Below are 27,861 nucleotides of genomic sequence, written 5' to 3'. Positions count from 1 at the left end.
AACTAAGGAGCCCTGGTGGGGCAGTGGTTAAAGTGATTGGGACTTAGGTGATAAAAAAGTGTCTACCCAGTTTTTCCAAGGGGAGTTATTTAAAGTGCATGTCTTAGTTACCTAGTGCTGCCGTAACAGAAATACCACAAGTGGATGGCTTTAACAAACAGAATTTTATTTTCTCACAGTTTTGGAGGCTAGAAGTCCGAATTCAGGGTGCTGGCTCTAGAGGAATTCTTTCTCTTGGCTCTGGAGGAAGATCCTTGTCTCTTCTGAGCTTCTGCTCCTGGGTGATCTTCATGTGGCTCGGCATGTGTCTTCCCCCATCTCTTCTTCCTACTCTCCCTAATCAGCTTGGTTTATACTGCAAAGGGGATTGGCTTAAGATATACCCTACACTGATACGGCCTCATTAACATAATAAAGAACACTCTATTCTCAAATAGGATTACATCCACAAGTATGTTGTTGTTGTTAGGTACCATCCGGTGGGTCATTTTCCACTCATACAACAGAAGGAAATACTGCCTAGTCCTGCGCCATCCTCATAACTGTTGCTATGTTTGAGCCCATCGTTGCAGCCACTGTGTCAATCCATCTTGTTGAGGGTCTTCCTCTTTTTCACTGACTCTATCAAGCATGATGTCCTTCTATAATTACATTAGATGAAGGTTTGCCATCCTTGCTTTTAAGGAGCATTCTGGCTGTACTTCTTCTAAGAGATTTGATTTTTGTTCTGACAGTCCGTGGTATATTCAGTATTATTGCCCAACACCATAATTCAAAAGCATCAATTTTTCTTAAGTCTTCCTTAGTCATTGTCCAGCTTTCACATGCATATGAGGCAACTGAGAGTATCATGGCTTGGGTCAGGTGCACCTTAGTCCTTAAAGTGACATCTTTGCTTTTCAACACTAAAGAGGTCTTTTGCAACAGATTTGCCCAATGCAATGCATTGTTTGATTTCTTAACTTCTGCTTCCGTGGGTGTTGATTGTGGATCCAAGCAAAATGAAACCCTTGATTCATTTCAGTGTTTCTCCGTTTATCATAAATGTTGCTTATTGCTCCAGTTGTGAGAATTTTTGTTTTCTTTACTTTGAGGTCTAATCCATACTGAAGACTGTAGTCTTTGGTCTTCATCAGTAAGTGCTTCAAGTCTTCTTCTCTTTCAGCAAGCAAGCTTGTATCACCTGCATATTGCAGGTGGTTAATGAGTCTTCCTCTAATCCTGATGCCCTGTTCTTCTTCATATAGTCCAGCTTCTCAGATTATTTGCTCAGCATACAGATTGAATAAGTATGGTGAAAGGATATAACCCTGACACACACCTTTCCTGACTTTAAACCGTGCAGTATCTCTTTGTTCTGTTTGAACGACTGCCTCTTGATCTCCGTAGAGGTTCCTCATGAGCACAATTAAATGTTCTAGGATTCCCATTCTTTGCAGTGTTATGCACGACCATACATGTGGGCCTTGCCAGATGGAATACACAGGAATCAAATTGACTACATCTGTGGAAAAAGACGATGGAAAAGCTCAATATCATCAGTCAGAACAAGGCCAGGGGATGACTGCAGAATAGCCCATCAATTGCTCATGCAAGTTCAAGTTGAAACTGAAGAAAACTAAAACAAGTCACAAGAGTAAAGTACGACCTTGAGTATATCCCTCCTGAATTTGAAGACCACTTCAAAAATAGATTCAACGCATCGAACACTAATGACGGAAGACCAGACTAGTTGTGCAAGGACATCATATGTGAAGAAAACAAGAGGTCATTAAAAAGACAAGAAAGAAAGAAAAAACCAAAATGAATGTCAGAAGAGACTGAAACTTTCTCTTGAACGTCGAGCAGCTAAAGCAAATGGAAGAAATGATAAAGTAAAAGATCTGAACAGATGATTTCAAAAGGGTGGCTCGATAAGACAAAGTGTTATAATAACATGTGCAAAGACATGGAGTTATAAAACCAGAAGGGAAGAATGTAGTCGGCATTTCTCAAGCTGAAAGAACTAAAGAAAAAATTCAAGCCTTAAGTTGCAATATTGAAGGATTCTATGGGCTAAATATTAAACGTGGTAGGAAGCATCAAAAGAAGATGGAAGAAATACACAAAGTCACCATACCAACAAGACTTGGTCAATGTTCAACCATTTCAGGAAGCAGCATATGATCAGTCACCAAATATACCGAAGGAGGAGGTCCAAGCTGCACTGAAGGCATAAAACAAGGCTCCAGGAATCTGTGGATACCAACTGAGATGTTTCAACAAATGGATGCAGCACTAGAAGTGCTTACCTGTCTGTGCCAAGAAATTTGCAGGACAGCTACCTGGCGAACCCACTGGAAGAGATCCATATTTATGCCTATTCCAAAGAAAAATGATCCAACCAAATGTGGAAATCATCAAACAGTGTCCTTTAATATCACCAAAAAACCCCCCAAACCCATTGCCATTGAGTCGATTCTGACAGATAGCGACCCTATAGTACAGAGTAGAGCAGCCTCCTAGGGTTCCAAGGAACACCTGGTGGATTTGAACTGCTGACCTTTTGGTTAGCAGCCGCAGCTCTTAACACTACGCCACCAGGGTTCCATTAATACCACGCACAAGTAAAATTTTGCTGAAGATGATTCAAAAGTGGCTGCAGCAGTACATTGACAGGGAACTGCCAGAAATTGAAGTCAGATTCAGAAGAGGACGTGAAACCAGGGATATCATTGCTGATGTCAGATAGATCCTGGCTGAAAGCAGACAATACCAGAAAGATGTTTACCTGTGTTTTATTAACTATGCAAAGGCATTTGACTGTGTGAATCATAACAAATTATAGATAAAGAAGGGGTAACAGGCACCAAACAAGTACAAAACCCAGCAGAACAAACTACATTAGCCCTCAAGACTTGAAAATAAGCCTCTGTTCTACAAGACCATCTGGGCAATAGTCCTGCCCTCCAGACTCTGGGTGTTGGCCATGCCCTCCAGATGCTGGGTGTAGGCCCCTTGGCCTGGGCTTCAGCCCTGCCTTCCAGGCTCACTGGGATGGCAACTCTGCTCTCTCCGTTTTCGGCAGCCCTATTCTCCTAGAACATCTGAGTGGTGACCTCAACTCCTCAGTCCCAGGGGGCCCCATTCTTCTGCACCTTGGGCATGACAGCCCTGCCCCCTCAGCTTTGGGCAGCGGCCCTATCCTCTTGGCCAAGTTCAATGGCAGCCCCACACTCAGGAATCGAGTCGGTGAAGATCTCAGTCTTGAAACTTAGGAGGATGTGGCTTTACCCTTTGAGACCCCAGTGGCCATGGCCCCACCATTTAAAACCCCAGAGGCCATGGCCCCACCTTTTGTGACCAAGGCAGCTCTGCTTGCCTTGCTCCTTCCAGCAGTTCTGCTGATCTCTGAGCTGCGCCAGGGATGGTTCTTTTTTCTTTTCTTTTCTTGGAGGACAACAGATATACTTCCTTTGGCCTGTTTCCTGCCTATAGAAGTCCAAGAGGAAGACAGCATTCTTTCCTTTCTCTCTTTCTCTGTCCCCTTTAGTCTAATCTAAGCTGATGGGTTTTCTGCTGTGGGAGTTGTTAGGTCCATCAGTCACAGGCTTAATCTCTTTAACAAAAGATTGTGTAGCCACATCCTTGGTAAAGATTCTAGGATATGTGACCTTAGTTTGTACAACAGAATTTTCCAAATCTTTAAGCTCTGTTTTCATCTTAAACCAAAAAACCCAAGCCCAGTGCCATCGAGTCGATTCCAACTCATAGCGACCCTATAGGACAGAGCAGAACTGCCCCACAGACTTTCCAAGGAGTGGCTGGTGGATTCGAACTGCTGACCCTTTGGTTAGCAGCTGTAGCGCTTAACCACTACGCCACCAGGGTTTCCGTTTTCATCTTACACAGTTCATTTTTAAGTCCATCTCTTTCCTCTTGCATTTTATTATAAGGGAAAAACAAGTGGCCCCTTTAAGATCTTGCTTAGAAATCTCAGCCAAATAGCCAAGTTCAACACTTAAAAATTCTGCCTTCCACCAAACACTTGAATGTAATTCAAACACATTCTTTGCCACTGCATAAAAAGCATCCCTCTTCCTCAGGTGTCCAGTCACATGTTCATCGTTTCCTTTTAAAGCCTCACCAGAAGCGCATTTAACGGTCCACATTTCTAGCAGCATTCTCTTGCTGGTGGCCTGTGTATCCTCTGAGATGATAGAGACTTTTCTATAACTCTCCTCACTTCCTTCTGAACCCTCATCAGAATTGCGTTTGATGTTTATAATTCTACCCGCAGTCTCTTCAAGGCAATCTAGGCTTTTACTATTAGGCACCTTAGAACTCTTTCAGCTTCTACCCATTACCCAATTCCAAAGCCACTTCCACATTTCAGGTATTTGTTAGAGCAGCACCCCACTCCCAGTACCAAATTGTGTCGTGGTTATCTAGTGCTGCTGTAACAGAAGTACCACAAGTGGGTGACTTTAACACACAAAAATTTATTGTCTCACAGTTTAGGAGGCTAGATATTTGAATTCAGGGTGCTGGCTCTAGGGGAGGGCTTTCTCTGTCAGCTGTGGAGGAAGGCCTTTGTAAGGAATTACAACACAAATTTTTGGGAGACACCATTCAGTTCATAACAGTGCATATACTCAGTAGTTTAATTTCAAACTCAGCTGCCCCTCATAGTCTTTCTTTTTTGTTCAAATGAGAGAAATGAGTTTGCCTGGAGATCAAAGGAGAGAAGACCTTCAAGTACAAAGTAGTTATAGATTTGCTTCTTGTTGGGGCCATAATGTTATCGGCCAAAATTCAGTGCTTCCTCATATGTAGGAATCAGATTCTCATCTGTAGATCTCCTAGTAACAGGGGTCTAGCGAGTGTGTTGTATGAGGGCTGGCATTTCCAGTAAGGCCATTATGTCAAACCCTGTCTCGAACCGACTGGTGCATTTGCCCTACCCTCCTCTTTGGTCCATGGGAATGACAAGGCCATGGGCAGAAAACCTCAATTCAAACTTTTCTTAAAATATTTTTTTTAACACGTATGTGCCAACATTGTTCTAAAAAAAAAAAAAAAAAATAGGTGTTGAATAATAATACATCAATGAACAAAACGGACAAGGCCCTTGCCTTCACATGATGAAGATCATATGCTTGCATTCCAGTGGAAGAGAAAGGCCATGGATAAACTGCAGTGATAACTGCCAGGAAGAAAGTAAAGAAGGCGATGTCATAAAGTGACTAGGAACCTACTTGTCTTTGGTAGAACAAACTCTTCTCTGAAGAGATGACATTTAAGTTGAGACCTCAGTGACAAGAAGGAGGCAGCAATGAGAAGATGGCAGGGTGGAGGGGAGTAGGGGTACACTATTCCAAACAAAGGGACAGTGCAAATTCCCTAGGACTGGAGCATGCTTGTTTGTGTAGGTAAAGTGTTGCGAGTGAGGGGAGAGGGACATGGGATGGGTCATAGAGGCAGGCAGGGGCCGAGTCATGTGAATCCTTATCGGCCAGAATAGGAAGTGGGCCTGAAAGCAGCCCCCTGGGTTGTATTGGAAACCCTGATGGCGTAGTGGTTAAGAGTTCTGCTGCTAACCAAAAAGTCAGCAGTTCAAATCAATCAGGCACTCCTTGGAAACCCTATGGGGCAGTCCTACTCTGTCCTGTAGGGTCACTATGAGTCGGAATCAACTTGACAGCAATGGGTTTAGTTTTGGGTTTTGGGGTGTTGTACTAGCTGGTGGCATTGATTTTACTGAGGAGTAATTTGATACTTGAGAAAAGTATCTGCAGAGCAAGAATGTGTGCGGGTTTGGAGGTATAAAGTTAAGAAGATAGGAGTCTTCAAGACCAAATTAGCATGCAGCTTGTAAATTGTAAACAAGTGGGGAATTGCCATTTTAGAGCTCTTGGTTTAGAGTTTTTGCTCAAATCACTTCTACTTTTACCCATTTTGTCCCCCATCTGGCTCCTAAACGTACAGTCTTTGCATTAAGAGGTCTGTTCAGATCAAGTGTTAGGAAAAGGTGGATCAGCAAGAACACACATACGTGGCTGGTGGGATCATAACGTGGTATAACCATTTTGGAAAACAGTACGGTGTGATCTTGTAACACAGACCATTCATGTACTCTGTGGTCTAGCAAGTCCACTCCTAGGTATGAGCCTTAGGGTAACTCTTGCTTTTATGCATCAGGAGTTGCGTTCAAGCATGTTAACACTAGCCCCGTTCATAAGAGCAGAAAACTGAAAAACAGCCCAACTGACCATCAACACTGGAAGGACAACTAAATTGAGGTATAGTCCCGAGATGAATATTATAACAAACTCTGAAAATGGGTAGACTACAGCTAAATGCAAGAAAATGGATGAATCTTAGAAATATCGAAATTGATTAAATTAGAAATGGACCCTGATTGCTAACTGAGCTCAGTTTTGCTTGACTAGGTTTCTCTTAGTGTCAGTGTCAGAGGTGAGGGAGGCAGAGCCCACCTTGGTTTCTTTCCCCATCTGCAGCATCGACTGTTTTGAAACCAGATATGCTGTAAACGGCAGGGACCCGTAATAGGGTGGCACATTCATTTCACTGGCTTGGGCTTGAGCCCTGTCTGTGCTCATGTGTACTCAACATGTTGACTTTGGCAAGTCACTTCATCTCCTTGACCTGCAGTTCTGTTACTGAAAAATGGAGATGATATCTGTCCCCTCTACTCCACTGAGTTATGGTGACAGTCATATGCATCGTGGAAGTACCCTGAAAATATGCGATAGTCAAACCACAGGTGCCACAGCACTGTCATTTTTATGGGCTCTTCCGCAGAGTCACATCCCTGGTGGTGGTTCAAGTATTACCTTGTCAGGACATTCTCAACTTATACCCTCTGACTAGTGCTGAGCCAGGAGCCTTTCCTGACGAGAGGACATGATTATGAGTACAACATATGAAATGTGAGCTGGCCTAAGGTCTCTCCATGTCAGTTAGACACAAATCTGAATAAAGAATTCAAAAGAAAGAAAACAACTCTTAGTCCCTAAGTCATACAGATTTAGGTCTGGAAGAAGGAAATCGAGCCTATTAAGCTGAGAGAAGAGTTATTGTTCTATTGGCCTGCCCTGAGCAACTTCCTTCAGGAGCTCAGAGGCCAGAGGTATGACATCCACACCCTAAATGGCTGGACTCCAACTTCACTTGCAGCCTGAGTGGGCAGGAACCAGAGAGCAGGCTGCTTCTGCCAGGATGATGGCTGAGAATTTGACCTGGAGCCCTAGTGGTGCAGTGCCAACCAAAAGGTCGGCATTTCGAATCCACCAGCCATTCCCTGGAAACCCTGTGGAACAGTCCTACTCTGTCCTATAGGGTTTCTGTGAGTCGGAATCAACTGACGGCAATGGGTTTTGGGTTTGGTACCTTGCCTGGAACTCAACATATCAGTTGTTCACTTGGAAGCATCAGGAGTGATGGGTCTCCACTCCTTGTTTGCTAAAGAGGGGACTTCTTATGTCCACATTTTCCCTTCAGCAAGATTCAGTATTTGATCTTTTGGGATCTTGTGAGCAGGACCTAAATCCTAGAGACCCTCCACCTCTTTTTTTTTTTTTCCCAAATATGCCTTTCTCTAGACACCCTTTCCCCAAGAATTTCCTAGTTTTAAGAAAATGAGCCAGTTGTTGGAAAGAATAAGCAAACCAACAGTTAAATGGAACTGTTCCTTGTCCCCTCTTTGCGGATGGCACTAACACTTAACTTGCTCTGATATTATGCTGATTGCTATATTGAACAGCTGATGTTTTACTTCGCATTTCTTTTCAAATAGTGCTGGCAATATTTCTTTGCTCCAGAGTCATGGTTTGTGTGTGTGCTTACATGCCAGTCTCCTTGTGGGTCTGAATGACCACTTCCCCACTCCTACCCTCAGTATGCTCTCATTAACCTATTTTTCTTTTTCTCTAGACCAATGAGGCGAGCTCAGAGTCGATAGCATCCTTCTCTAAACAAGAGATCATGAGTAGCTTTCTGCCAGAGGGAGGGTGTTATGAGCTACTCACCGTTATAGGTAATGTCCAGAGTCTGCTGTTACTCTCACCTTCCAGCGACAGTTGGCTAGTTAGTGGGATTCATGTTGACAAAACTGGCTCTCTGGGGTCTTCTTTGGTTTTCTTCTGCCAAGTATGGGAAGAGATCATGCTACCAAGAGAGAAGCTCTTTTGCAGTTTTTTCTTTTTGGCTCTATTCCTCTGGTGACCTCAGCAGTTAGAGTGGTTGGCTGAGAAGTTGCCGATAGAAGTCAAGAGATATTAGCCTTGAAAATAATAGTAGTAAATGTTTTAACTTGACCTTTTTTAAATGTGTATATATGTGTGTGTGTGTGTGTATATATATAATATATAAAACCAAATCCTTTCTTCTTTAAGGGAGATAAAAACCGTTGTTGCTGTTGTTCCTGTTTACGGGATCCCTATTTTCTTTCAGGCAAAGGATTCGAGGACCTGATGACAGTGAACCTAGCAAGGTACAGACCAACAGGAGAGTACGTGACAGTACGAAGGATTGACCTAGAAGCTTGTTCCAATGAGATGGTGACATTCTTGCAGGTAATGAAGCATGAGTATGACACTTGGACGGCAGGCTGTCTGTTCTAGCAGTGATTACAGGGCATCTCCCACGTCCGTCCTCAGAGAGCACCTGGCAGGAAACGAAAAAAGACCATATGCTCAGAAGTTAGGAAAGCGTTCAGTGGAGAATCTTGGGAATTTAGTACCAACGGTTCTGTAATGCTGCTCAGCCCAATTTATGTTCCCTTTGCCTCCTTTCTGGGCCATTTATTCACTTATACTAAAAACCTGTTGCCGTCAACTAGATTCCGACTCATAGCAGCCCTATAGGACAGAGCAGAACTGCCCCATAGGGTTTCCAAGGCTGTAATCTCTGCGGAAGCAGGCTGCCACATCTTTCTCCCAGAGAGGCCTTTGGTGGGTTCCAACTACTGACCATCTGGTTAGCAGCCAAGTGCTTAACCACTGTGCTACCAGGGCTCCTTTTATTCATTTATAGCCAACACTTACTATTAACTATAATAATAACTAACATGTATTGAGTGCTTCCTGTATGCCAAATACTGTTTTAAATGCCTCATTTAAATTAACTCATTGAATTCCCACAACAGCTTATGATCTAGGCTATTATCATCATCTCCATTTTACAGATGAGACTGAGGCATAGAGAGGCTGGAGGGAACCTGGTTAGGCTGCTCCCAGGGGTCTGAGAGGGGTGTGCAGAAAGCACCAGGTCCCCATGTTATTCATTCTGCCACCTTCATGTGCAGCTCCACGCCTTGTTGCCCCTTCATTCTGACGTCAACTATACCATTGCTTTCAGGGGGAGCTTCATGTCTCTAAACTGTTCAACCATCCCAATATTGTGCCATATCGAGCCACCTTTATTGCAGACAATGAACTGTGGGTTGTCACATCTTTCATGGCATATGGTAAGTGGGAAAGTACTTCTTCTAGAAGTCATGACAGAGAAGGATGCTAAGAACTTTGTTTTCAGATTGGTTGTATGCTGATTCCCTTCACTGCCTCTCCTCTAGCTCTCCCAAATTGTTTATTTGCAGGTTCTGCAAAGGATCTCATCTGTACACACTTCATGGACGGCATGAATGAACTGGTGATTGCTTACATCCTGCAGGGGGTGCTGAAGGCCCTAGACTACATCCACCACATGGGCTACGTACATAGGTACAGTCCTAAGAGTGTTCATCCTGTGCTAGGGCAGGTGTCTGTGCCCTTGAGCCCTCAAACAGCTGAACGTTTACTCAAAGTAGTGGAGCCAGAGTCTGAAATCAAGGATCCAAACTCTGGCCTTGCCTCTGACTTGATAGATCATTTAGCCTCTCATTGTTGAAGCAACTTTCTCTTTATTGAGCTGCTTGGTTCTGAGTATTGTATGAGAGGAACTTCTGACATGGACCCCTGCCCCCAACTCAGCTTCCCTCCTTGGGATGCCTAGACTGGTGTATCAGCACAGAGTGTGTCCTGTGCCCGAGAGGCCTGGGAAAAACAGATTGCTTAGTTGATGGTGTTGGGCAAGTCAGCTTACTGCAGGGAGATTAATAACACTGGATCCCTACCTAACTCCACATACAGAGGAGGACTCCAGAGGGATTAAGGCCTAAATGTAAAATGTAAAATTATAGACTTAACTAGAAGGAAATGTGAGGAAATATTTTTCTAATCAGAGGCACAGACTAACTTTTAAAAGTCTTAGAAGCACAAAACATAAGGCAAAAAAATTGGTGAATTTGATTACATCAAGACTGAAGCTCTCCATCTAATAAAGGACACCATAAGCAAAGTTAACAGCAGATGAGTTGACAGAGTAGAAGAGGAGGTTTGCTTTGTCTGAAACATAGGAGGTTAGTAACAAGGAGATCTTGCTAATCAACAAGAAAAGGACAGTAAAACAATAAAAAAAACTGAGCAAAGGATATGAATTTTATGAAAGAGGAAACCCAAAAGACTAACAATCATATGAACAGACACTCAAATCCAGGTGTACCTAGGAGCCCACTCAGTGAGGCCATTATCTGCCCGTTCCATGTGGATGTAATCTCCCCTCTGTGGCATTTCAAACTGCACCTGATGCTATTTCCAACTCCCTTCAGAGATCCTTCCCATCATATGGGAAGAGTGAACATCTTAGAACTGCTTTCTACATCTCTGTGCGGAGCAGGAGCATGGCAATAATCAGAGAAAAGTAAATTAAAACAAGATGTCACTTTATACCCATGAGACTGGCAGGAATTAGGAAGCTGGATGAGCCCAGTGCTGGTGAGGCTGCGGGAGCCCTCCGGTCCAGATAATGGAAGACAGACTAGTCAGGGTCACTCCGAACCTCAGACACCCCAAAGAAACCCTCACACAGGCCCAGGAAGGGACACACGCGGATGCCAGGGTTCATATTTGTGGTGGCTAGAGGCAAAGTGAGTATCCTCCCCTGGGAGAGTGATGAGTAAGTGTTAGAGGCACACCCCAGAGTGCAAGGCAATGACAAGAAGAGTAGATAGCAACACAGATCTCGAAAACAGAACTGAGTGAAAAAAGGAAGAATGAGGTGTGTAACAGAGCACTGCTCGTAAGTGTAAAATACGCACATACAAAGCAGTGGTACACTTCACAAGAACACCTGCAAACAAAGAGTACAGATTGAAAGCCTTAGTGGGAGGTAGGGGGAAGAGGGAGTCTGCGAGCATAAAAGGGAGCTTACGAGATACAGATTGTTAAATCTGGTGGTGGGTAAATGGGGTCATACTATTTTCTCTCTTTTTATATATGTTTGAAAATGTTGATGAAATATCTGCTTATATATACATAATATATATTATCTGTCTACATACACATAATGTGCATATATACAGTGTATAACACACACTGGGCTGGGGGAGTGAGCTGAGTGGATCTAGAGTGTGAAGACCAAAGGTTGATAGTGTGAGGGGCTCCTGCTGCCCGTGACGCCCCTCTCCACCTCCCCAGGAGTGTCAAAGCCAGCCACATCCTGATCTCCGTGGATGGGAAGGTCTACCTGTCTGGTTTACGCAGCAACCTCAGCATGATCAGCCATGGGCAGCGGCAGCGTGTGGTCCATGATTTCCCCAAGTACAGTATCAAGGTTCTGCCTTGGCTCAGCCCAGAGGTCCTCCAGCAGGTCTGTGTACTGGGTCCCCAGGAGCTCCCACCCCACCTCAGCTAATGGTTTCCAAGGAAGCCTTCAGAATTGATTGATGGGAGCATTCTCCACTTCTGAGTGGTCTCATACTGGGGGAGGGCTCCTGTCGGCCAGGTGTACCTGGGAGCCCACTCAGTGAGGCCATTTCCTGCCCATCCCAGGTGGATGTACTCTCCCCTCTGTGGCCTTTCAAACTGCACCTGATGCTATTTTAACTCCCTTCAGAGAGGCTTCCTATCTTATGGGAAGAGTGAACATCTTCAAACTGCTTTCTAGATCTTTTATACTGAGCTGGAGCATGGGGCCCAGCTTTCTTCCTGCTTATCACATAACATCACCAAACATTTGTTTCTTTTAAAAGAAGGAGTTACTCTTCAGTAGTATAGGCAAGAAAGGAGCAGTGGTGGCACAGCGGTTAAAGCGATTGACTGCTAACCAAAACGTCAGCAGTTTGAAACCACCAGTGTCTGTGCGGGAGGAAGACATGGCAGTCTGCTTCCTTAGAGACTTACAGCCTCGGAAACCCTGTGGGGTCACTGTGTGTCGGAATCGACTCGACAGCGGTGGATTAGTATAGGCAAGAAAGTCTTTAGCAGCTGCTTCTGTTTTTTTTTTTCTCTCAGTCTTTGCTCCGCCCCTTTCTTTTTCTAAGAGCAAAGGCCACATTGAGTCATCTGTGGTTTTTTTCTCCTAATTTAGAATCTTCAGGGTTATGATGCCAAGTCTGACATCTACAGTGTGGGAATCACAGCCTGTGAACTGGCCAATGGCCATGTCCCCTTTAAGGATATGCCTGCCACCCAGGTGAGCCTGCAGCCCCCTGGTTTCCTTCTTGACTGCCTGTCTTCTTGACTTCCACAAACGTTTGCTGAAGGCCCACCACACTCAGGACATTGGCCAGGGATGCTAAGATGAAGGGCACAGTCCTTTCCTTCAAGAAGCTCTACCCCGTGGGGGAGGTGGTGGTGTAACTCTCCTTCACAGTGTGGTAAATGCTGTGGTAATGGAGCCAGGGGAAGGCAGGCATCCAGCACTCCAGGAGCAGGGCCATTCCTAAGGGTGCAGGGCCTGGAGCAGGGGTGCAAAGGGAAGCCCACACGCCACAGATGTATTTAAAAAGTGTATATCAAGCTAACAGATTTTTATACGTTGATAAAGTGTGTTGTGTTCTCCTACCTTGATGAGCATACCTAGAAGGTGAGTTTCTAATTTAGAGTCCTCAGACTTCCATGCCATAACATTCAGGCCAGTACTGTTGGGACCTCCAGCCTGTAGGTTCAGCTTTTCTTCCTGCAAATGGCCACCCCTTGGCTTCCCCTAGGACCTAGGGGTGCACAGCCAGTGGCCCAGGCCACCCTTGGGAAGACAGATGCAGGGAAGAGGCTCATCCAGGCTTCATCAGGTCCAGGAAGTGGACTTGAGCTCGTTTGGGCAAGGAATACCTGGGTCCCGGGTACCTGGAGAGTGGTCTAGAACTAGAGGGAGGGAGTGCAGGCTCTGAGTGAGCCCACAGACTGCTTGCCCTGTGGGGAGGGGTGCAGCCAGAGGATGTCCAAAGTAGAGCCCTCTAGAGCAGGGCCTAGGGACGGAGGGCAGTCAGGGGGCCCAAGAAGGGAGGGCAGTCGGGGGGGCTCAGGGAGGATGGACAGTCAGGGGCCCAGGGAGGGAGGGCAGTCAGGGGAGCCTAGGGAAGGAGGGTATTCAGGCGGACCCAGGGAGGGAGGGCAGTCAGGGGAGCCTAGGGAAGGAGGGTATTCAGGCGGACCCAGGGAGGGAGGGCATTCAGGGAGGCCCAGGGAAGGAAGGCAGTCGGGGGGCCCAGGGAGGATGCACAGTCGGGGGGCCCAGAGAGGATGGACAGTTAGGGGGGCCCAGGGAGGATGGACAGTCAGGGGGGCCCAGGGAGGGAGAGTGGTCAAGCTAACACTTGAGCTGAGTTTTAAGGACAAATAGGAGCTAACTTGTGTGAAGAGTGGGGACTAGAAGAAGCCTCTTTAAAATGGGGGGAACAGCATGTGCAGAGACCCAGAGTCTGGAAAGAACAGCATCTGAGGATTGGCACGTAGTCTTAAGTAGCTGAAATCAGGTGCTTGTGGGGGGCTGGTGGGGATGTGGCTGGAGAAGGAGGCAGGGGGAGGTAATGAAGGGCTTTGTATGCAACGGTGGGTGTTGGGTTTCTGTCCCAAAGCATATGGAGAGTTGCATGTGTGTCTTAAGCACGGGAGTAATACTATCAGATACGTATTTTAGGAAGATCACTCCGTCAGGATATATGGATTGGCTTTAGGAGACCAGTTAGAAGGGTGTGGAAACCTAGGTAGGAAATCTAAGTAAGACAGTAACAGAAAGATGCTCTAAAAAGAAAATTAAAAGGCTAATTAGGGTGAATAAGAGGTCGAGATCTAAAAGCAGCACTGCTATCCAATAGAACTTTCCAAGATGGTGGCAGTGTTCTGTATCCACACTGTCCAATATGATGGTGACTAGCCACCTGCAGCTATTGAGCACTTAAATCGTGGCCAATAAGACCAAGGAACTGAATTTAAATCTTATTTTAAATAAATACCACTATATTAGCACGACTCTAGAGAGATTTCCAGGTTTCTGGCTTGGTGATATCCATGACGATAGTCAACACCAAAGGGTAGCTAGTTTTAGCTGTGTTGAGTCTGGGGGCTTTGGAACAGCCCCCCAAGCTTGGCCTGCTCCTAGGTGCACTGCTCCTGTGCAGCCTGCTGCAGTCACAAACCAGATGTGGTGCCACGTGCTGTGTGGACCCCATGGGACCCAACTGGGCATGGTAACCTGGGGCTGGGCTTCAGAGAAAGTCACTTGGCTGCTACTTCCACTTAGGGTGAGGGTTCTGTAAATAAAGGGATTTGATGCCTTAGAGAGGGGGAAAGGAAACTGTGAGCTCTTCCTTCTAGCCACAGTGAAGGGAGGGGAGGACTTTTTTGCAACCCTTCTTCTCCTTCTCTTCAGTTTGGCTTAGGGTGTAGCTACAGAGCCAGTGGCCAGCATTCCTTTAGAAAAGGTGACTTAGTCTACTTCCATCTTTTGTCTACTCCCAAGAGATCATATCTATTTACTGGGAGAAGTGTATTTGTGAAGCAGCACTGTAGGCCTTCCAGGGGCCCTCCTCCAGCCCAGGTCCTGGCTCTGTCCTCCCCAGATGCTGCTGGAGAAACTGAACGGCACAGTGCCCTGCCTGCTGGACACCAGCACCATCCCCGCCGAGGAGCTGACCATGAGCACCTCACGCTCGGGAGCCAACTCAGGCCTCAGTGAGAGCCTGGCCCCCAGCACCCCCAGGACCTCCAATGGCGACTCGCCTTCCCACCCCTATCACCGCACATTTTCACCCCACTTCCACCACTTCGTGGAGCAGTGCCTTCAGCGCAACCCGGATGTCAGGTATTTCTGTGCGGTGGAGTTGAGCTTTCCAGGGCACGGTGCAGGGGGAGCCCTGGTGCTAAAGGCAGGCTTTAGAGGCTGTGCCTGCTCTGTGAAGAGCTGGCCCAGGAGTGACCCTGAGCCCCCCACAGCAGGAGGGGTCAGCACAGGGTTTGCTAAGAAGCCAGAATGGATAGCTCTGCCAGTTGTTTCTTGGTGGGCTGAGGGGAGTAGAGGGATACTTGAAGATAAAGTGTAAGCAGCAAGATTTGGGGATTCTGGAGCACGAGAGTGATCTGAGTCTCTCTCCTCCTTTCTCTACAGGCCAAGTGCCAGCACCCTCCTGAACCATTCTTTCTTCAAGCAGGTACAGTAGCACTTTCCCTCGGCTTCCTGTTTTTTCTTGCCTGTGGTTCTTACTACCAACAGTCCCATTAGCTTTGGGTCTTTAGATGTTTGTTCCTCTTCCCTTTGAATTGGGAGAACTTACTGTTTCTGAAGCCCCTTAAAGGCACTGCTCCTTCCTCATAGAGACTCTTGGCTCCGAAAACAGCCCCTCTGTCACCAGGCTGTGGTTCCTTGCCCTGGTGTCCTGGAACCCAGAGCAACAGGATCCATCACCCAACTCTCTCTCTTCCCCCAGATCAAGCGACGTGCCTCAGAGGCTTTGCCTGAATTACTTCGTCCTGTCACCCCCATCACCAGTTTCGAGGGCAGCCAGGCTCAGGATCACAGTGGAATCTTTGGCCTTGTAACAAACCTGGAAGAACTGGAGGTGGATGACTGGGAGTTCTGAGCCTCTGTGGACTGTGCATTCTCCAGGCCAGACATGGGAGCCTCTGCAGGCCTTTCCTGAGGGCTGGCTCCATTCCCACCCTCCTGGATGCAGACTGGGTAGGAAGGACGTGTCTGCCAGGAGAGTTGGCTGCTTTCTGAATGGAGAGAAAGTCCTGGAGAGAGATTGCTTCATTGCTCCAAGGCTTTTGAGACACAAGGGAACAACCAGGGTTGGGGGTGGGGGGAATAGAACACTGACATTCCCAGTTCTGCGAGCTCAGATGGCTTCAGAAGGGAGAGATGTTGCTGCTCTGGCTCTGGGGGCTGAAGTCCACATCCAGGGTTTGACTCATCAGCCCAGGGAACTGTGTGACCTCCTCTTCCCATCTCTTGCTCCCCTACCAGCCTAATTCCATTCTTTTCCTGTGCAGCTTGCCCCCTTCCCCTCAGACTTCTCTCTAATGGTGGAAGGGAAGGATATTTTTCCCTTTTAAGCACCAGGTTAAGGCTGGGGCAGTGCATCTTTGTCCCTTGGGACCTGACACCTAAAACTTGGAGCTTTGCTTCCCGTAATCCATCTGTGTAGATCATTCCTTTCCCACCAAGAATCCATCCTAACTCCTACCAGCTGCCTTGGTGCTTTCTCCAAGGGCCCTGATGTCTTACTTGGCTTGAGGGCTGAAGTCCTTATTCTGTGTGTTACATTCATTTGTCAGAACAAATTAAAATCTTCATTGAATCCATGGAAGAGTGGCACTGTGCATCAGCATAGGTCCTACAGCCCTGCTTCCTAGTGTTTGTGCAGACAAGGATTGCCCCACAGGCTCACACTCACCATTCACTCTGCCAGGGGTTCTGCCATCTCAAAGTGGTCCCAGAAGTGCTTGTGGAAATGCAACAGTGTCTTCTTTCATTAGATAGCCTCAGAACATGACAGTTTCTTTTAAACCCCAATAGATTTGTCTCTTAACTGTCTAAAATTTTCAAGTTTATTTTAGCCTGTGGCCACCAAACCACTTTGGGGCTGAAAGGTCTAGGTACTGGAAACTAGCCTCTCCACAGGACCACTGGTTGGGCCACTAGGGGTTGAGGCAGAAGCAGCTCACCTTTGGCAGGAATGGAGGAGGCAGAGGGTTTTGTATTGTAACATGATTTGTGGTGTCTCCTTACTGTTGGTACTAATACCGAAAGAGCAAGTAACGCAAGAACCAGACCTGCCCCCTCTCCTGTCATTCTGGCCAGCGGCCAGGGAGCCTGAGCCTGGATGCACGTCTGTCATGCACTTCTGCCAGGCACTGAGTCTAATGTTGGTCTCCTAGGACCGTGGTGCCTCAGGGGTCTACGCCAGTTTGGCACTTACCCCCCTTACTAGTCAGTCCCTCAGGCTGAGGTGTACTCCTCTTTCACTCAGATTATGGAAGTGCCCCTCCCTCTTCTGTGAAGCTTCTTTGAGTCCTCAAGTGCCCTCACTTTCTCTTTCCTCAGAAATTTTAACTGGCCTAAAAAGAAAAAAAAAAAACCTCTTCCTTTGGGCAGTTATAGGGGCTGAGGTGAAGGGAATACCAACCATGGGGCAGTGGGTGGGCAGTGGCAGTGAGTGAGAAGGCCAGGTCACATTTCCAACCCCTCTCCTTCCCCATTCCCAGTTCATTTTTGTTTTTTTAACCTCAGGTTCCCTCTTCTTAACTCTCTATCAGCCCATTTTCTTTCTTTCCTTGCTGCCTTTTTTCACTAGCTGTTAGCTCGGCCTCAGCACCCACACTGTGGATCCTGTGGTAGCTGTCTGCAGTTCAGCCAACAGATGGGTCCTGAGGAGGGTCTACACAGCACCAGCCCCCAGCCCAGCCCAGCTATGCTTCTAGTGCCCCGCCTTTCTTGCATCACAACCAGCCCCTTTGAGAATCTGATCACAGAGCTGGGAACTTCCTTCCTCCCCCTCTCCCCCGGCAAATGCACAGTCTAAGAGGGTTCACACACACACACACACACACACACACACACACCCCATGCAGGGAGTCCTCAGGCCTACAGTTTAGGCAAACCAGGAATCTAGGGAGGAGCACCAGGCTGAAGAAGAAGGCTGTCGGGAGGGGTGCACAGAGTGAGCCAAGGAAGCAGGCTGGGGCTGGGGAAGAAGCCTGCTGCCTCCCTCCCTCTCCTGCCAGACTCTAGAGTCGCTGAGTTGTTCTGTTCCCTGACGAGTGTGTGGGCTAAGGCTCTAGAGCCACCAGTTCTATTTCTGCTAGTGTGGGAACGAGCTATGTTTAGGTCTGTGCTTCTGAGACGGCTTCAGCCGGATTTCAGGCAATGCCAAGCAGTGGCTGGTGCCCAGGAAGGCCCCTGGCCTGCCCGCAGAGCTGCGTCCAGGAGGCCACTGGCTCACCTTCCCCCAGCACAGCTGAGTTCTGCTCGCGCATCAGGGAATGATGGTCATCAGACCTGTGGGGCAGTGGAGCCTGCCGCCATGAAGCATGGCCAAGGGGCAGGGACTAAAGAGCCAAGGGTAGGACTCCTGGTTTCTCACACAGCTCTGCTGCCTCTGCATTAGCTTTGCTACCTCCAACAAGTCGCTTCAAATCTTCAGACCCCTCACGGTTCCCCGTGTTAAATGAGGGTTGGGTGTTCCGGCATTTGCTTATTTGAAGGATGGAAATATCTTTCCCTGAAGGGAGTGCCCTCGGAGCGGCCAGGGGTGACCAATCCCACAAAGCCGAGCCACAGAAGCGCTTTAGGACGTCGGGTCGGGGGAGCACGAGTGCTCTGGAGAGCCAAGGGCAACAGCTCCCGGCGCCCCTGTCTATGGGTCGCAGAAGGCGCTGAGGGGCGGTGGTCGAGTCCCACCAGGCCCCTCGCGTGCAGACCGGCCCCCGGCCAGCGGGCAGCACGAAGGCGACCACACACGGATGGCCCAGGGCCCGGCCTCTAGGCCTCGAACCGGGCGGGGCGGCTCCGCGTGCTGGGGCCGCCGCTGCCATCTTCTTGGCCGGCCGTGCGAGCGCGCGGGGCGGCCCCTGGCGGCGGGAGGACTCCGCGGCCCGAGGGGGTGTGCGAGCCGAGCCGGGGACTCCGGACCGGCCTCCGCGGCCGCCCCAGCAGAGCCCGTCAGTTTGCAGGGCCCACGCAGCGCCGGACAGGGCGGGGACCGCCGGCGGCTGCGCCCGGGAGGGCCCAGCAGGGAAACTGAGGCAGCGAAAAGCCCAGGCACAACCCGCAGGGGCCGCGCCAGGCGCGCTATTTGTCCCACGACCCCAGCTGCCTCATCCTGAACTTGTACCGCCCCGGGGATGCGGCGTGGGGCCCTCCGCTCCAGTCCCTGCCGCCGCCTTCTCCCCGCGTGCAGCTCCCCGGACCCTCCCGCAGCGGAGCGACGGGACGGGCGGCCGGCGAGCGGGGACCGAGGGCCGGGCCGGGGGGCAGACAAAGGCCGGGACGCCGAGCGAGGGAAGACAAAGCGCAGAGGGGGTCGGCGGCGGCGGCGCGGCCCCGGAGGCGGCTCCGGGCGCGGCGGAGCCAATGGGCGGGCGCGGGGCGGGGGCCAACGGGGGCGGCGCCGCGATAAGGCGGCGGCGGCGGCCGCCGCGCGGGACTCCAGGCAGCGGTGGCAGCTCGTGCCCGCGCCCTCCTCGCACCCGCGACGCCCCCGGACACCGACCGCCGCCCCGCGCGCCGCCCTGCGGCCCAGGCCGGAGCCCGGTGAGACCCGCGGGTGGGCCGGGGAGGGCCCTCATCCGCCCCCACGCGGGGCGACGAGCTGGGGGCTGCAAGCGCGGGCCGGGGCCCCAGGCTCGCCGCCGCCTTTCGGGACGAGCCTCCCGGCGGGGCGGGGCCATTCGGTAGGGCCCGTGGGGTCTCGGCTCTGGGGTCCTGTCCCCGCGGGCCCGGGGCCGAGGAGCGGGGAGCGCTGGCGGCGGCTCCGCCGGGCGGGTGGGCGGCGGCCGCCCGCGAGCGCTGTCCAGGAGCTGGGTCGGCCGCCGGAGGGCCCACCGCTCGTCGTCCGACAGTGGCGGGCCGGGGTCAGGCCTGGGCAGCCGATTCCCGCCCGGCCGCCCTCCTCTGATCACCCGTCAGCCCCCGGCAGGGTTCCCGGCCGGGGGGCGCACACGGCGGCTGCGCGGGGGAGCCCCCCAGCCACTCCCTGCTAACTTTGTTCTTCGTCGCCCGACACATGGTTCCACTCAGGGACCCCTGCCCCTTGGGGAGCAGCGTAGGGGGGGTGGGCAGGCGCAGGGGGAGGTGGGTGAGGGGCGGAAGCAGCAAGACCAAGAGCAACAGGAAATGACTTACGGAAAGTCCCAACCGCAGCCCCCCAGCCCCAGCCTGTAAACACCCCCCACCCTGCAGGCTGGGGAAGGGCTTGTGGGGCCCTCCCGACCGACTTCCCGTTGCAGAACCGAGCGGGTGCTGGATCCCCACCCGGGGTCTCCACCACCTCCAACGAGCCATGTTCCAGGCTGCAGGAGCCGCCCAGGCCACCCCCTCTCATGTAGGTGACCAGCAGGGTGAGAGGGGCCCTGGGCAGGTGTTCCGCCTGGGGGTGAAGGGGAGAGGAACAGTGGATTTACCCGGCACCTTTGCCCTCTTTTGGGAGCCACTGAGGTCGGGCTGGTGACTGCAGCCATGGGCAGGGGAATCCCAGAGCTGACCTGCTCTTGACTGTCCCTGTTTCCCAGGAAGCTAAAAGCAGTGGTGGGAGCAGCACTGTTCAGCGCTCCAAGGTAGGGCCCTGGAGTAGGTGTTGGGGGGAGGACAGATCGGGTGCAGGCCAGGTCCCTGGCTAAGTCTCTACCTTGCAGTCCTTCAGCCTCCGGGCCCAGGTGAAGGAGACCTGTGCTGCTTGCCAGAAGACGGTGTACCCCATGGAGCGGCTGGTGGCAGATAAGCTCATTTTCCACAACTCCTGCTTCTGCTGCCAGCACTGTCATACCAAGCTCAGGTGTGCCCTTGCCCGGCCTGCCCCTGCCCTGGCTTTCCAGCCCTGATCTGACCTGACCCCAGCTGTCCTGCCTCCGCAGCCTGGGCAGCTACGCGGCACTGCACGGAGAGTTTTACTGCAAACCCCACTTCCAGCAGCTGTTTAAGAGCAAAGGCAACTACGATGAGGGGTTTGGCCGGAAGCAGCACAAGGAGCTCTGGGCCCACAAGGAGGTGGACCCCGGCACCAAGACAGCCTGAGGCTCCACTGATCTGTCACTAGTGCCCTAGAGGGCTTCAAAGGGTGGGAAGGAGATTGGAGCTGGGGTGGGGGCAGGATGGGAAGGGTTGAGGCCATCTTGCTCAGGGGAGGGTTATGGGGCAGGGCTCTGCTCCAGGATTCCTTTGTTCTCCCTCAATGGGTAGGGGTTGGGGAACCAGGATTGGGGTCTGCTCACCACCTTGCTTCCTGCTTCTTTCAGCTCCACCCCACCCCATCTTACCCCATGGCCCCCTGGGAGGCCCCCAAGCCCAGTTTCCCTATCGAGGTGCCTTTTCTCCAGCAAGGAGTCAGCATGTCCCCCTCAGGGTCCCAAGCTCCCTCACTGCCACCTGGCACCCTGTGCGGCCCCCATGTCTCCCTATCTACCTCTGCCTTTAGCCTGGTCCTGAGCCAAGGAGACTGGGAGGACAGCGAGAGTGCTACCTGCTGGGCCTCACAAGATGCCCAGCATGGCCGCATGGGGAAGGGATGGGGAAGTAGAGCAGCCTTGCTCCGGTCAAGGCAGGACATGCCCCAGCGGGGCTGCAGACCATCTCGCACCACCCAAGTCAAGAAGCGGAAGCTAAAGCACCCGCCAGGCTGAGAGCCACAGAGACTGGCAGCGGGACTGGCCAGGCTGTGCTCCCCTTCCCTCCACCCCTTCTTTCTGCCGATTTTGACTGTTGTGATCAACCAACCCTGTTTTAAACCTGTTTAAACAGATCCTGACTTTGTATTATGTGGCCTGATAGGGGGCTTTCTGGCAGGAAGGATGTGAACGCCCCGTGGGGAACGAAAGGGGCATAGGGTCCACCCAGAGTCCTCCTGGCCTTGATGGGGGCTGGGGGGCTTTGGGTGTGTGTCAGGGAAACACTAGCCAGCTTGAGATGGTGGGGGGGTGGGGTGCTCCTCTTTCCAACCAGGTTTCCATGGTGTCAAACCCAGAGTGGTTTTAAAACTGAAATTCCACTCGGCTTTCAGTTCATATATACACCCCATTCTGAAGAGGAAGAAAAGCATTAGGCCTGACAGCATGAGGGTCAGGCAGTCAGTGAGGGGTAACACCTGGCCTTGCTGCACGTAGTAATGTAGGGCGCAAGACAGAACCCTCTTGAGTCCTTCCTTGTCTGAGCCTTCTTTGCCCCAGAAATCAGCAAGGAGTAGAGGGAACCAGCAGACTCAGCATTTGCTACCAAAGGTTTTAGTGTCTACCTCCCTGTGTCCCTTATAGTCCCTGTGCCCTGTCACCCTCTGATTGCTGTCATCTTGCCCCTTTTCAAGCTTTGGGGAGTGAGCTAGCCACAGTTCTGCCCCAGTAGTCCAAGGAAAAACTGCCATCTCCTGAAAGCTCAGGCACTGAGGGATAACAGTTACAGCAAACAGGACAAGCTTGGGAGACACCATCCCGCAGTAGAATAGGCAGCGGACTGGACTGTGCTGCCTCAAACTGGTGAAGCTCCAGTTGGGAGGGCTAATAGTCACCTCAGCAAAGAGCCCTGATGGATGCACCCTCTGGTGCTCCTGGGGGATAGGAACTACCCTCTGAGCTGACAATGGTACCCAGCCAATTCGCCCCAGGACGCTGCTACTTGCAGACATTTCAAATGCTCCTCCGAGGCGCCCAAGCTTGCTTTGAGGCGTCATACCCGGCCCCTTTCAGGTTGACCCTACTCCCAAGCCCCCACCCCAACCGAAAACATTGCCACAGGATCCCTCTGGTATAAATGATCCCTTTTATTGTAAGTAATGCGCGACACTGGCCTGGCTTTGCACTGCAAGCCCTCGGTCAAGATATAGTCAAATAACTATGGCTGCAGAACCTCCTGCACAATCCACGATTCAGACACAGACACAGAGCTGGTGGGGGAGAGAGGTCGGGAGGGGCAGCAGAGAGAGGCCTAGCCCCAGCCCTGGCCTCTGCTGGCTCAACCAAGGCAGACACGCCCATGGAATGATGAGAAAATAGCGGCATGGCCCCTTCCCACAGCAAGCCTGGGGGCTGTTAGGAAGCTGCCCTTCAGAACCTTTGGGCCCAGGCTATTCTAGGGCCCTGTAATTTTTTATCTGGATTATTTAATTAAAAAAATTAAGCAACAGCTTGGTCCTGAGGATGCTGAGCCAGCATGTCCACAGTTTTTGGCACAAAAAAAAATCATGGTTTTTTGTTTTAGAGTGCAGGGTTGGTTGGCTTATTTTCAAATTCATTTTTAGAACACATTTTCTGTAAGGTAAGACCCCAGGGGGTGGGTCTCTGTGGGAGCCTGAACCCAGGACACACAGTCTTCGGCACCACGCTGTCTCCTCTTGGGGAACAGGTACTGGGGTGGGGGTGCAGGCCAAGAAGAGAGCTACCGCCATCAGGGCGGGGTCATGGAGAGGCCGAGCTGCCACAAGGCAGCTGTGGTCGCAGCTGTGGTCGAGAGGAGGGGCCGGTCCCCACCCTGGGCCAGGGCCGAGATGGGAGCAGGGCTTGGGGTGCCTGACAGAAGCCCCTGGAGGAGGGGGTAGAAATGGAGGGGCCCAGGCCCAAGTGGCACCATGCAACACACATTTCTGCAAAACCAGCTGCTTTCATTTTCTCTTCTCTCTCTTGAGGCGTCCATCACCTGTAACAGTCTAGAATTGATATATATAAAAACCATCAAATATGATCTGAGATATAAATTAACAAGTACAAGGCCTCACATTACATGATGTGAAAAGGCTAAAAACAGCGATAGAAACTACATTCATAAAAGTGCATCGTCAACAGACAACGAAGGCTTTGGCTTGTTTGGGTGCCCGTGGGGAAGTGGGCATGGCTGGCGATGAGCTGCCTGGCGCTAATCCTCAGCTCCCTGGAGACACCCTTCCCTGGGCACTGGCTTCTTTTCTCTGTAATGACAACTCCCGAGGAAACTGAGTGTCCAGAGGGAGGAGCTTTAGCAATAGGCACGTTTTTGGAGGGGAGGGGCCGGAAGAAAGGACCACCGCCCAGGCTGAGGTAAATATGGCCAACTCTAAGCTGCTTGGAGATACTGTTTCCCCAACCCCTGTTGCCATCCCTCCCCCAGGGGAGGATCAAGAAGGGCACGAGGCTGAGACCTCATGGGTATGGGCCAGACTGGCTAAGGAGGTGCAGAACTGTTGGTCTGCACACAGCTGGTAGCACACAGGCTTGCCCTTCTGCCCAATGGAGAGGGCTCCTGGACCAGTGGGGTCATGACTCGCAGCCCACCTGATGCAACCCCCCTGGCTACCTGGATGACGCACTCCGGTTGGGGCAGCCAGCCGGGTCACAGACCCGCCCCATGTTATCCACCTTTCTTTCTGCTCCAGCAGGGTAACGGATGCCAGGCCAGGAACACAGGCCAAGCGTCCTGTCCAGCTCAAGGGCTGAGCCTACAGCTGGTACTCAGAGCCCAAAGGGCACACAAGGGCTCCAGTTTAGAAACTGGGTACAGCATAAGAGTGACTCCAACTTGTAAAACAGACAATTGCATTGACAAAACTGGGTCTCCCCCCTCAGCGGGGGCAATTCCACACCTCAGGCCCCTGCTGGGTGGGGGGGGAATGGGGGGAACAGGGGCAGGCAGGACATGCGCCTCCTTCCCTGAATAAGGCAGCATAACATTTGCTTCATTCATCTTTGGTAAAGGACAGGACTGGCAAAGCTGGCCCGGGGGTCCAAGGGGAGAGGGCAGCCCGGCCTCTGCCTTCCGAATGCTGGACTTGATCTCAGGCTTGGGTGGGCTCGAGACACCTGTGGTGGCCTCCAGAAACGAAGTAACACTTTGAATGAAAATAACACTATTCACAACCTGTGTCAGTCCTGCACCCCAGACCTTGAAGCCTCGGTGCTGACTGCGGAGTCTGGACACAGCTCTGAGGCTGGGGCCCATGGTCACCTCACACATGGTTCCTGGCCCCACCCCTCCATGCAGAGCTCAGGACGCTGGAGCCCTCTGGTCTGGCAGGCTGGGGGCTCCCAGTTCTCAAGGCTGCAGCCCCCGCCCTGGCTCTGAGCCCTAGGGCAGAAGAGGCCCAGCAAACGCTGGCTGGACTGCGACTCTAGGGTCCACAGTCTTGCCCGGGAGAAGCAGCAACTTTGCTGAGCCCCCAGCGGCCCCTTGCCCGTGCAGCAGGAAGCGGCCCGCAGCAACGTGGCCTAGAGCTCAGTACACGAGCTGTGCAAAGTGGTGTGTGAGCAGCTCCTCAGCCGAAGGTCTCTGGCGGGCCTCCACGAAAATGCGCCTCAGGAAGTCCCGCCCGTGTTCAGAGATGTGGGAGGGCAGCTGAGGGTTGGTAGGCTGGGTGGCAATCTTGAAGATGGCAGCCATGGCTTCATACTCTGCCCAAGGTGGCTTCTCTGTCAGCATTTCCACCACAGTGCAGCCCAGGCTCCTGGAAAGAGAGAGCCCCATGTCACCCCAAGCTCCCAGCTGCCTGACCCACTGTTATAAAAGGAGGTGACTTTCTCAGAACACACTGAGGCAGGGTGTGCCAAGCTGAGGCTGACACCCCTGTAGAGGGTCCCCAAGGACCCTTGGCCCTCACCCACAGGGGCCTCCTCAACCTACACATCACCATTTACCTGGGTACTTTTTGAGGGACAGAAGAATAGAGAGCCACTTAGCACTAACAGACAGAGCTCCAAGATAACCATCTCAGTTTCCTGTTGCTGTTATGATAATTACCACAATTATCTTACAGTTCTGGAGATAAGAAGTCTAAAATTAGTCACACACGGCTAAAGTCAAGGTGTCAGCAGGAATGGTTCCTTCTGGAGACTCTGAGGGGACTCCGCTGCTTTGCCTTTTCAGGTTTCTAAAGGCCACCTGCACTCCTTGGCTTGTGGCCCCACCTTGTATCACTCCAGCCTCTTGCTTCCATCGTCACATCTCCTATCCCCTACTCTGATCTCTTGTTTACCTTTTATAAGGACCCTTATGATTACCGTACACCCGCCCGGACAACCCAGGATAATCTCCCCATCTCAAGATCCTTAATTTAATCACATCTGCTAAGTCCCTTCTGCCCCATAAGGTTCCAGTCGCAGGTTCCAGGGACTAGTGTGTGGGTACCCTGCGGGACCATCACTCAGCCTACAATAACTCCCCAAGGGAGGAGACGTTCTCCCATCCTCCGGCCCTTTCAGAGGACAGACGTGAAGCACAGCAAATGCTAGCTGCCTGAGTTCTCAGGGGGGCGCAGAAGCCCGCTACTGCTTAGAGACTGCTCCCCGCCACCAGAGTGGGTCCTACTTCTTGAAGGGATTTAGCAAACATCAGGGATGCTTTCCAGGACTGAAGTTCCCTGCAGTAACAGTTTGCCCCATATGCTGCTGCTGCTGTACACCGCCACCCCTTGCACACCACACAGCCTGGGGGTCCCAGCTCGAGTCCTCGCCTCACTGGCAGGAGGCAGGTTCTTGGTTCTCACTCCCTCCCACCACAGTGAGGAGCCACCGAGGCTCACTTCTAAGCGTCAGACCCACTGCAGCCCAGACAGGGAGATGGGGTCCCAGCACGTCCCCAGCGCTCACCACACGTCTGCCTTCCTTCCGTAGCCCTCACCGCTGATCACCTCAGGGCTCATCCAGTATGGAGTGCCGGTGACTGAGCGCATGCCCGTCCCCGACATGCAGATGGTTTGCAGGCGCTTGCTGGCCCCAAAGTCCCCCAGCTTCACGTTCCCAGCGGAGTCTCGGAGGATGTTGGCTCCTAGGGCATGAAAAGGCAGATGATGCAATCCCAGACCCTCTTGGCATTTTTCTACCATTCTCCTTCCCTCAGTCACTGAGGGCTGCTGGCAAGGGCAGGGGCTACCACTGAAGTAGCCAGGAGCTGCAGACAGCAAACAGTCACGTGAAGGGAAGCCTCAGCCCCACATATGACATGGGCATTACCATGACCAGTATCTGCAGAGCATTTTACAGTTATTTTCCCAAATTGTTCAACTGATCCTCAGACTAACCCCTCAAGGAAGATGGTCATTAGGGCCCCACTTTTCAGAAAGTTCAGAATGGTTAAGTGATTGGCCCAAGACAACCAGACAGTAGCGGTAGACTTGAACCAGATCTTGGGGGCTCCACACAGCCAGACCCCTGCTCACCCTTGATGTCCCGGTGAACAATCATGTTGCTGTGCAGGTAGGACATGCCCTCCAGGATCTGCCGGGTGTACTTGCGAGTCACACTCTCTGTCAGAGCTCCATAGGCCTTCAACTGGTCTTTCACTGAGCCCTGCCAGCCACAAGGAGTCACAGGTGGGGATAGGGGCATTTGCAGTGTGCCAGGCACTTTGCTAGGGGCTGCTGGGCAGCTTGGGAATACATAAGAAACAGTTGTTCCCTCAAGCAACATATGACGCAAACCCAGGAGAAGGGAGGCCCTGTGCTCCAGGTAAAGGCGAGACTTACTGGCCTCAAGCACCAGACCCGCAAGCCACATCCCACCCATCACTGCAGCCAGAAGCAGGGTCTCCTGATGCCAAGTCCTGCCCCGTGTCGCCTCGCCTTGCTCTCCTGAGCCTCTGCGTCTCCTTCGCAGCCCCCAGCCCCGGGTCCGGCCCTCTCCACACGTGTCTGACATGCCTCCGGAGGGCACTGACCCCAGGCATGTACTCCATGAAGATGGTCAGCGTCTTCTCAGCGCGGTCCCGCAGACAGCCGTAGTACTGCACGATGCGCTCGTGCTGTAGGTTCTTCAGCAGCTGGATCTCGCACTCCAGGGCACTCACCTCCTGGGGAGGGACAGGTCACCACGGCTCTTAGGACCCTGGTCTGCCCCACTGGGACCAGCTCTCCGTGCCCTAGTCAGGGACCTCGCA

General features: G+C 51.5%; 3 protein-coding genes across 18 annotated transcripts in view; 2 read left to right on the top strand and 1 right to left on the bottom strand.

Moving 5' to 3' along the window:
- The window catches only part of STRADA (STE20 related adaptor alpha), a 35,476-nt gene extending 18,854 nt beyond the window's left edge, over positions 1-16,622 (top strand). For all 12 annotated transcript variants that reach the window (XM_049859748.1, XM_049859744.1, XM_049859741.1 and 9 more), the window contains 9 exons: positions 7,936-8,038; positions 8,455-8,576; positions 9,361-9,469; positions 9,599-9,722; positions 11,517-11,688; positions 12,409-12,513; positions 14,882-15,123; positions 15,427-15,469; positions 15,746-16,622. In XM_049859748.1, the coding sequence (XP_049715705.1) occupies positions 7,936-8,038; positions 8,455-8,576; positions 9,361-9,469; positions 9,599-9,722; positions 11,517-11,688; positions 12,409-12,513; positions 14,882-15,123; positions 15,427-15,469; positions 15,746-15,898 (1,173 nt within the window). In that variant the 3' untranslated portion in view covers positions 15,899-16,622. The remainder of the gene's footprint in view (positions 1-7,935; positions 8,039-8,454; positions 8,577-9,360; positions 9,470-9,598; positions 9,723-11,516; positions 11,689-12,408; positions 12,514-14,881; positions 15,124-15,426; positions 15,470-15,745) is intronic.
- A 2,830-nt stretch (positions 16,623-19,452) lies between these two features.
- LIMD2 (LIM domain containing 2) lies at positions 19,453-21,775 on the top strand. 2 transcript variants are annotated; one of them, XM_049859133.1, is made up of 5 exons: positions 19,453-19,572; positions 20,268-20,362; positions 20,550-20,594; positions 20,673-20,812; positions 20,892-21,775. In XM_049859133.1, the coding sequence occupies exons 2-5, from the start codon at positions 20,321-20,323 to the stop codon at positions 21,049-21,051; spliced, it is 387 nt and encodes a 128-aa protein (XP_049715090.1). In that variant the 5' UTR covers positions 19,453-19,572; positions 20,268-20,320; the 3' UTR covers positions 21,052-21,775. The 2 variants fall into 2 exon arrangements, with proteins under 2 accessions (XP_049715090.1, XP_049715091.1); XM_049859134.1 differs by having other exon boundaries at positions 20,221-20,362.
- Positions 21,776-22,771: 996 nt separating this feature from the next.
- The window catches only part of MAP3K3 (mitogen-activated protein kinase kinase kinase 3), a 60,760-nt gene continuing 55,670 nt past the window's right edge, over positions 22,772-27,861 (bottom strand). For all 4 annotated transcript variants that reach the window (XM_049859129.1, XM_049859130.1, XM_049859131.1 and 1 more), the window contains 4 exons: positions 27,643-27,774; positions 27,146-27,275; positions 26,577-26,754; positions 22,772-25,435 (listed from right to left, as the gene is read on the bottom strand). In XM_049859129.1, coding sequence (XP_049715086.1) covers positions 25,207-25,435; positions 26,577-26,754; positions 27,146-27,275; positions 27,643-27,774 — 669 coding nt within the window. In that variant the 3' untranslated portion in view covers positions 22,772-25,206. The remainder of the gene's footprint in view (positions 25,436-26,576; positions 26,755-27,145; positions 27,276-27,642; positions 27,775-27,861) is intronic.

Source organism: Elephas maximus, chromosome 19, assembly GCF_024166365.1.
Source record: "Elephas maximus indicus isolate mEleMax1 chromosome 19, mEleMax1 primary haplotype, whole genome shotgun sequence".
NCBI classification, from domain to species: Eukaryota; Metazoa; Chordata; class Mammalia; order Proboscidea; family Elephantidae; genus Elephas; species Elephas maximus.
This window is presented reverse-complemented; position numbering and strand designations above follow the sequence as displayed.

Coding starts and splice junctions, on each gene's coding strand:
- LIMD2 (XM_049859133.1), top strand. CDS start 20,321: ATGTTCCAGGCTGCAGGAGCCGCCCAGGCCACCCCCTCTCAT. Junction 20,595..20,672: donor GCACTGTTCAGCGCTCCAAG/GTAGGGCCCTGG, acceptor TCTACCTTGCAG/TCCTTCAGCCTCCGGGCCCA. Junction 20,813..20,891: donor CACTGTCATACCAAGCTCAG/GTGTGCCCTTGC, acceptor CTGCCTCCGCAG/CCTGGGCAGCTACGCGGCAC.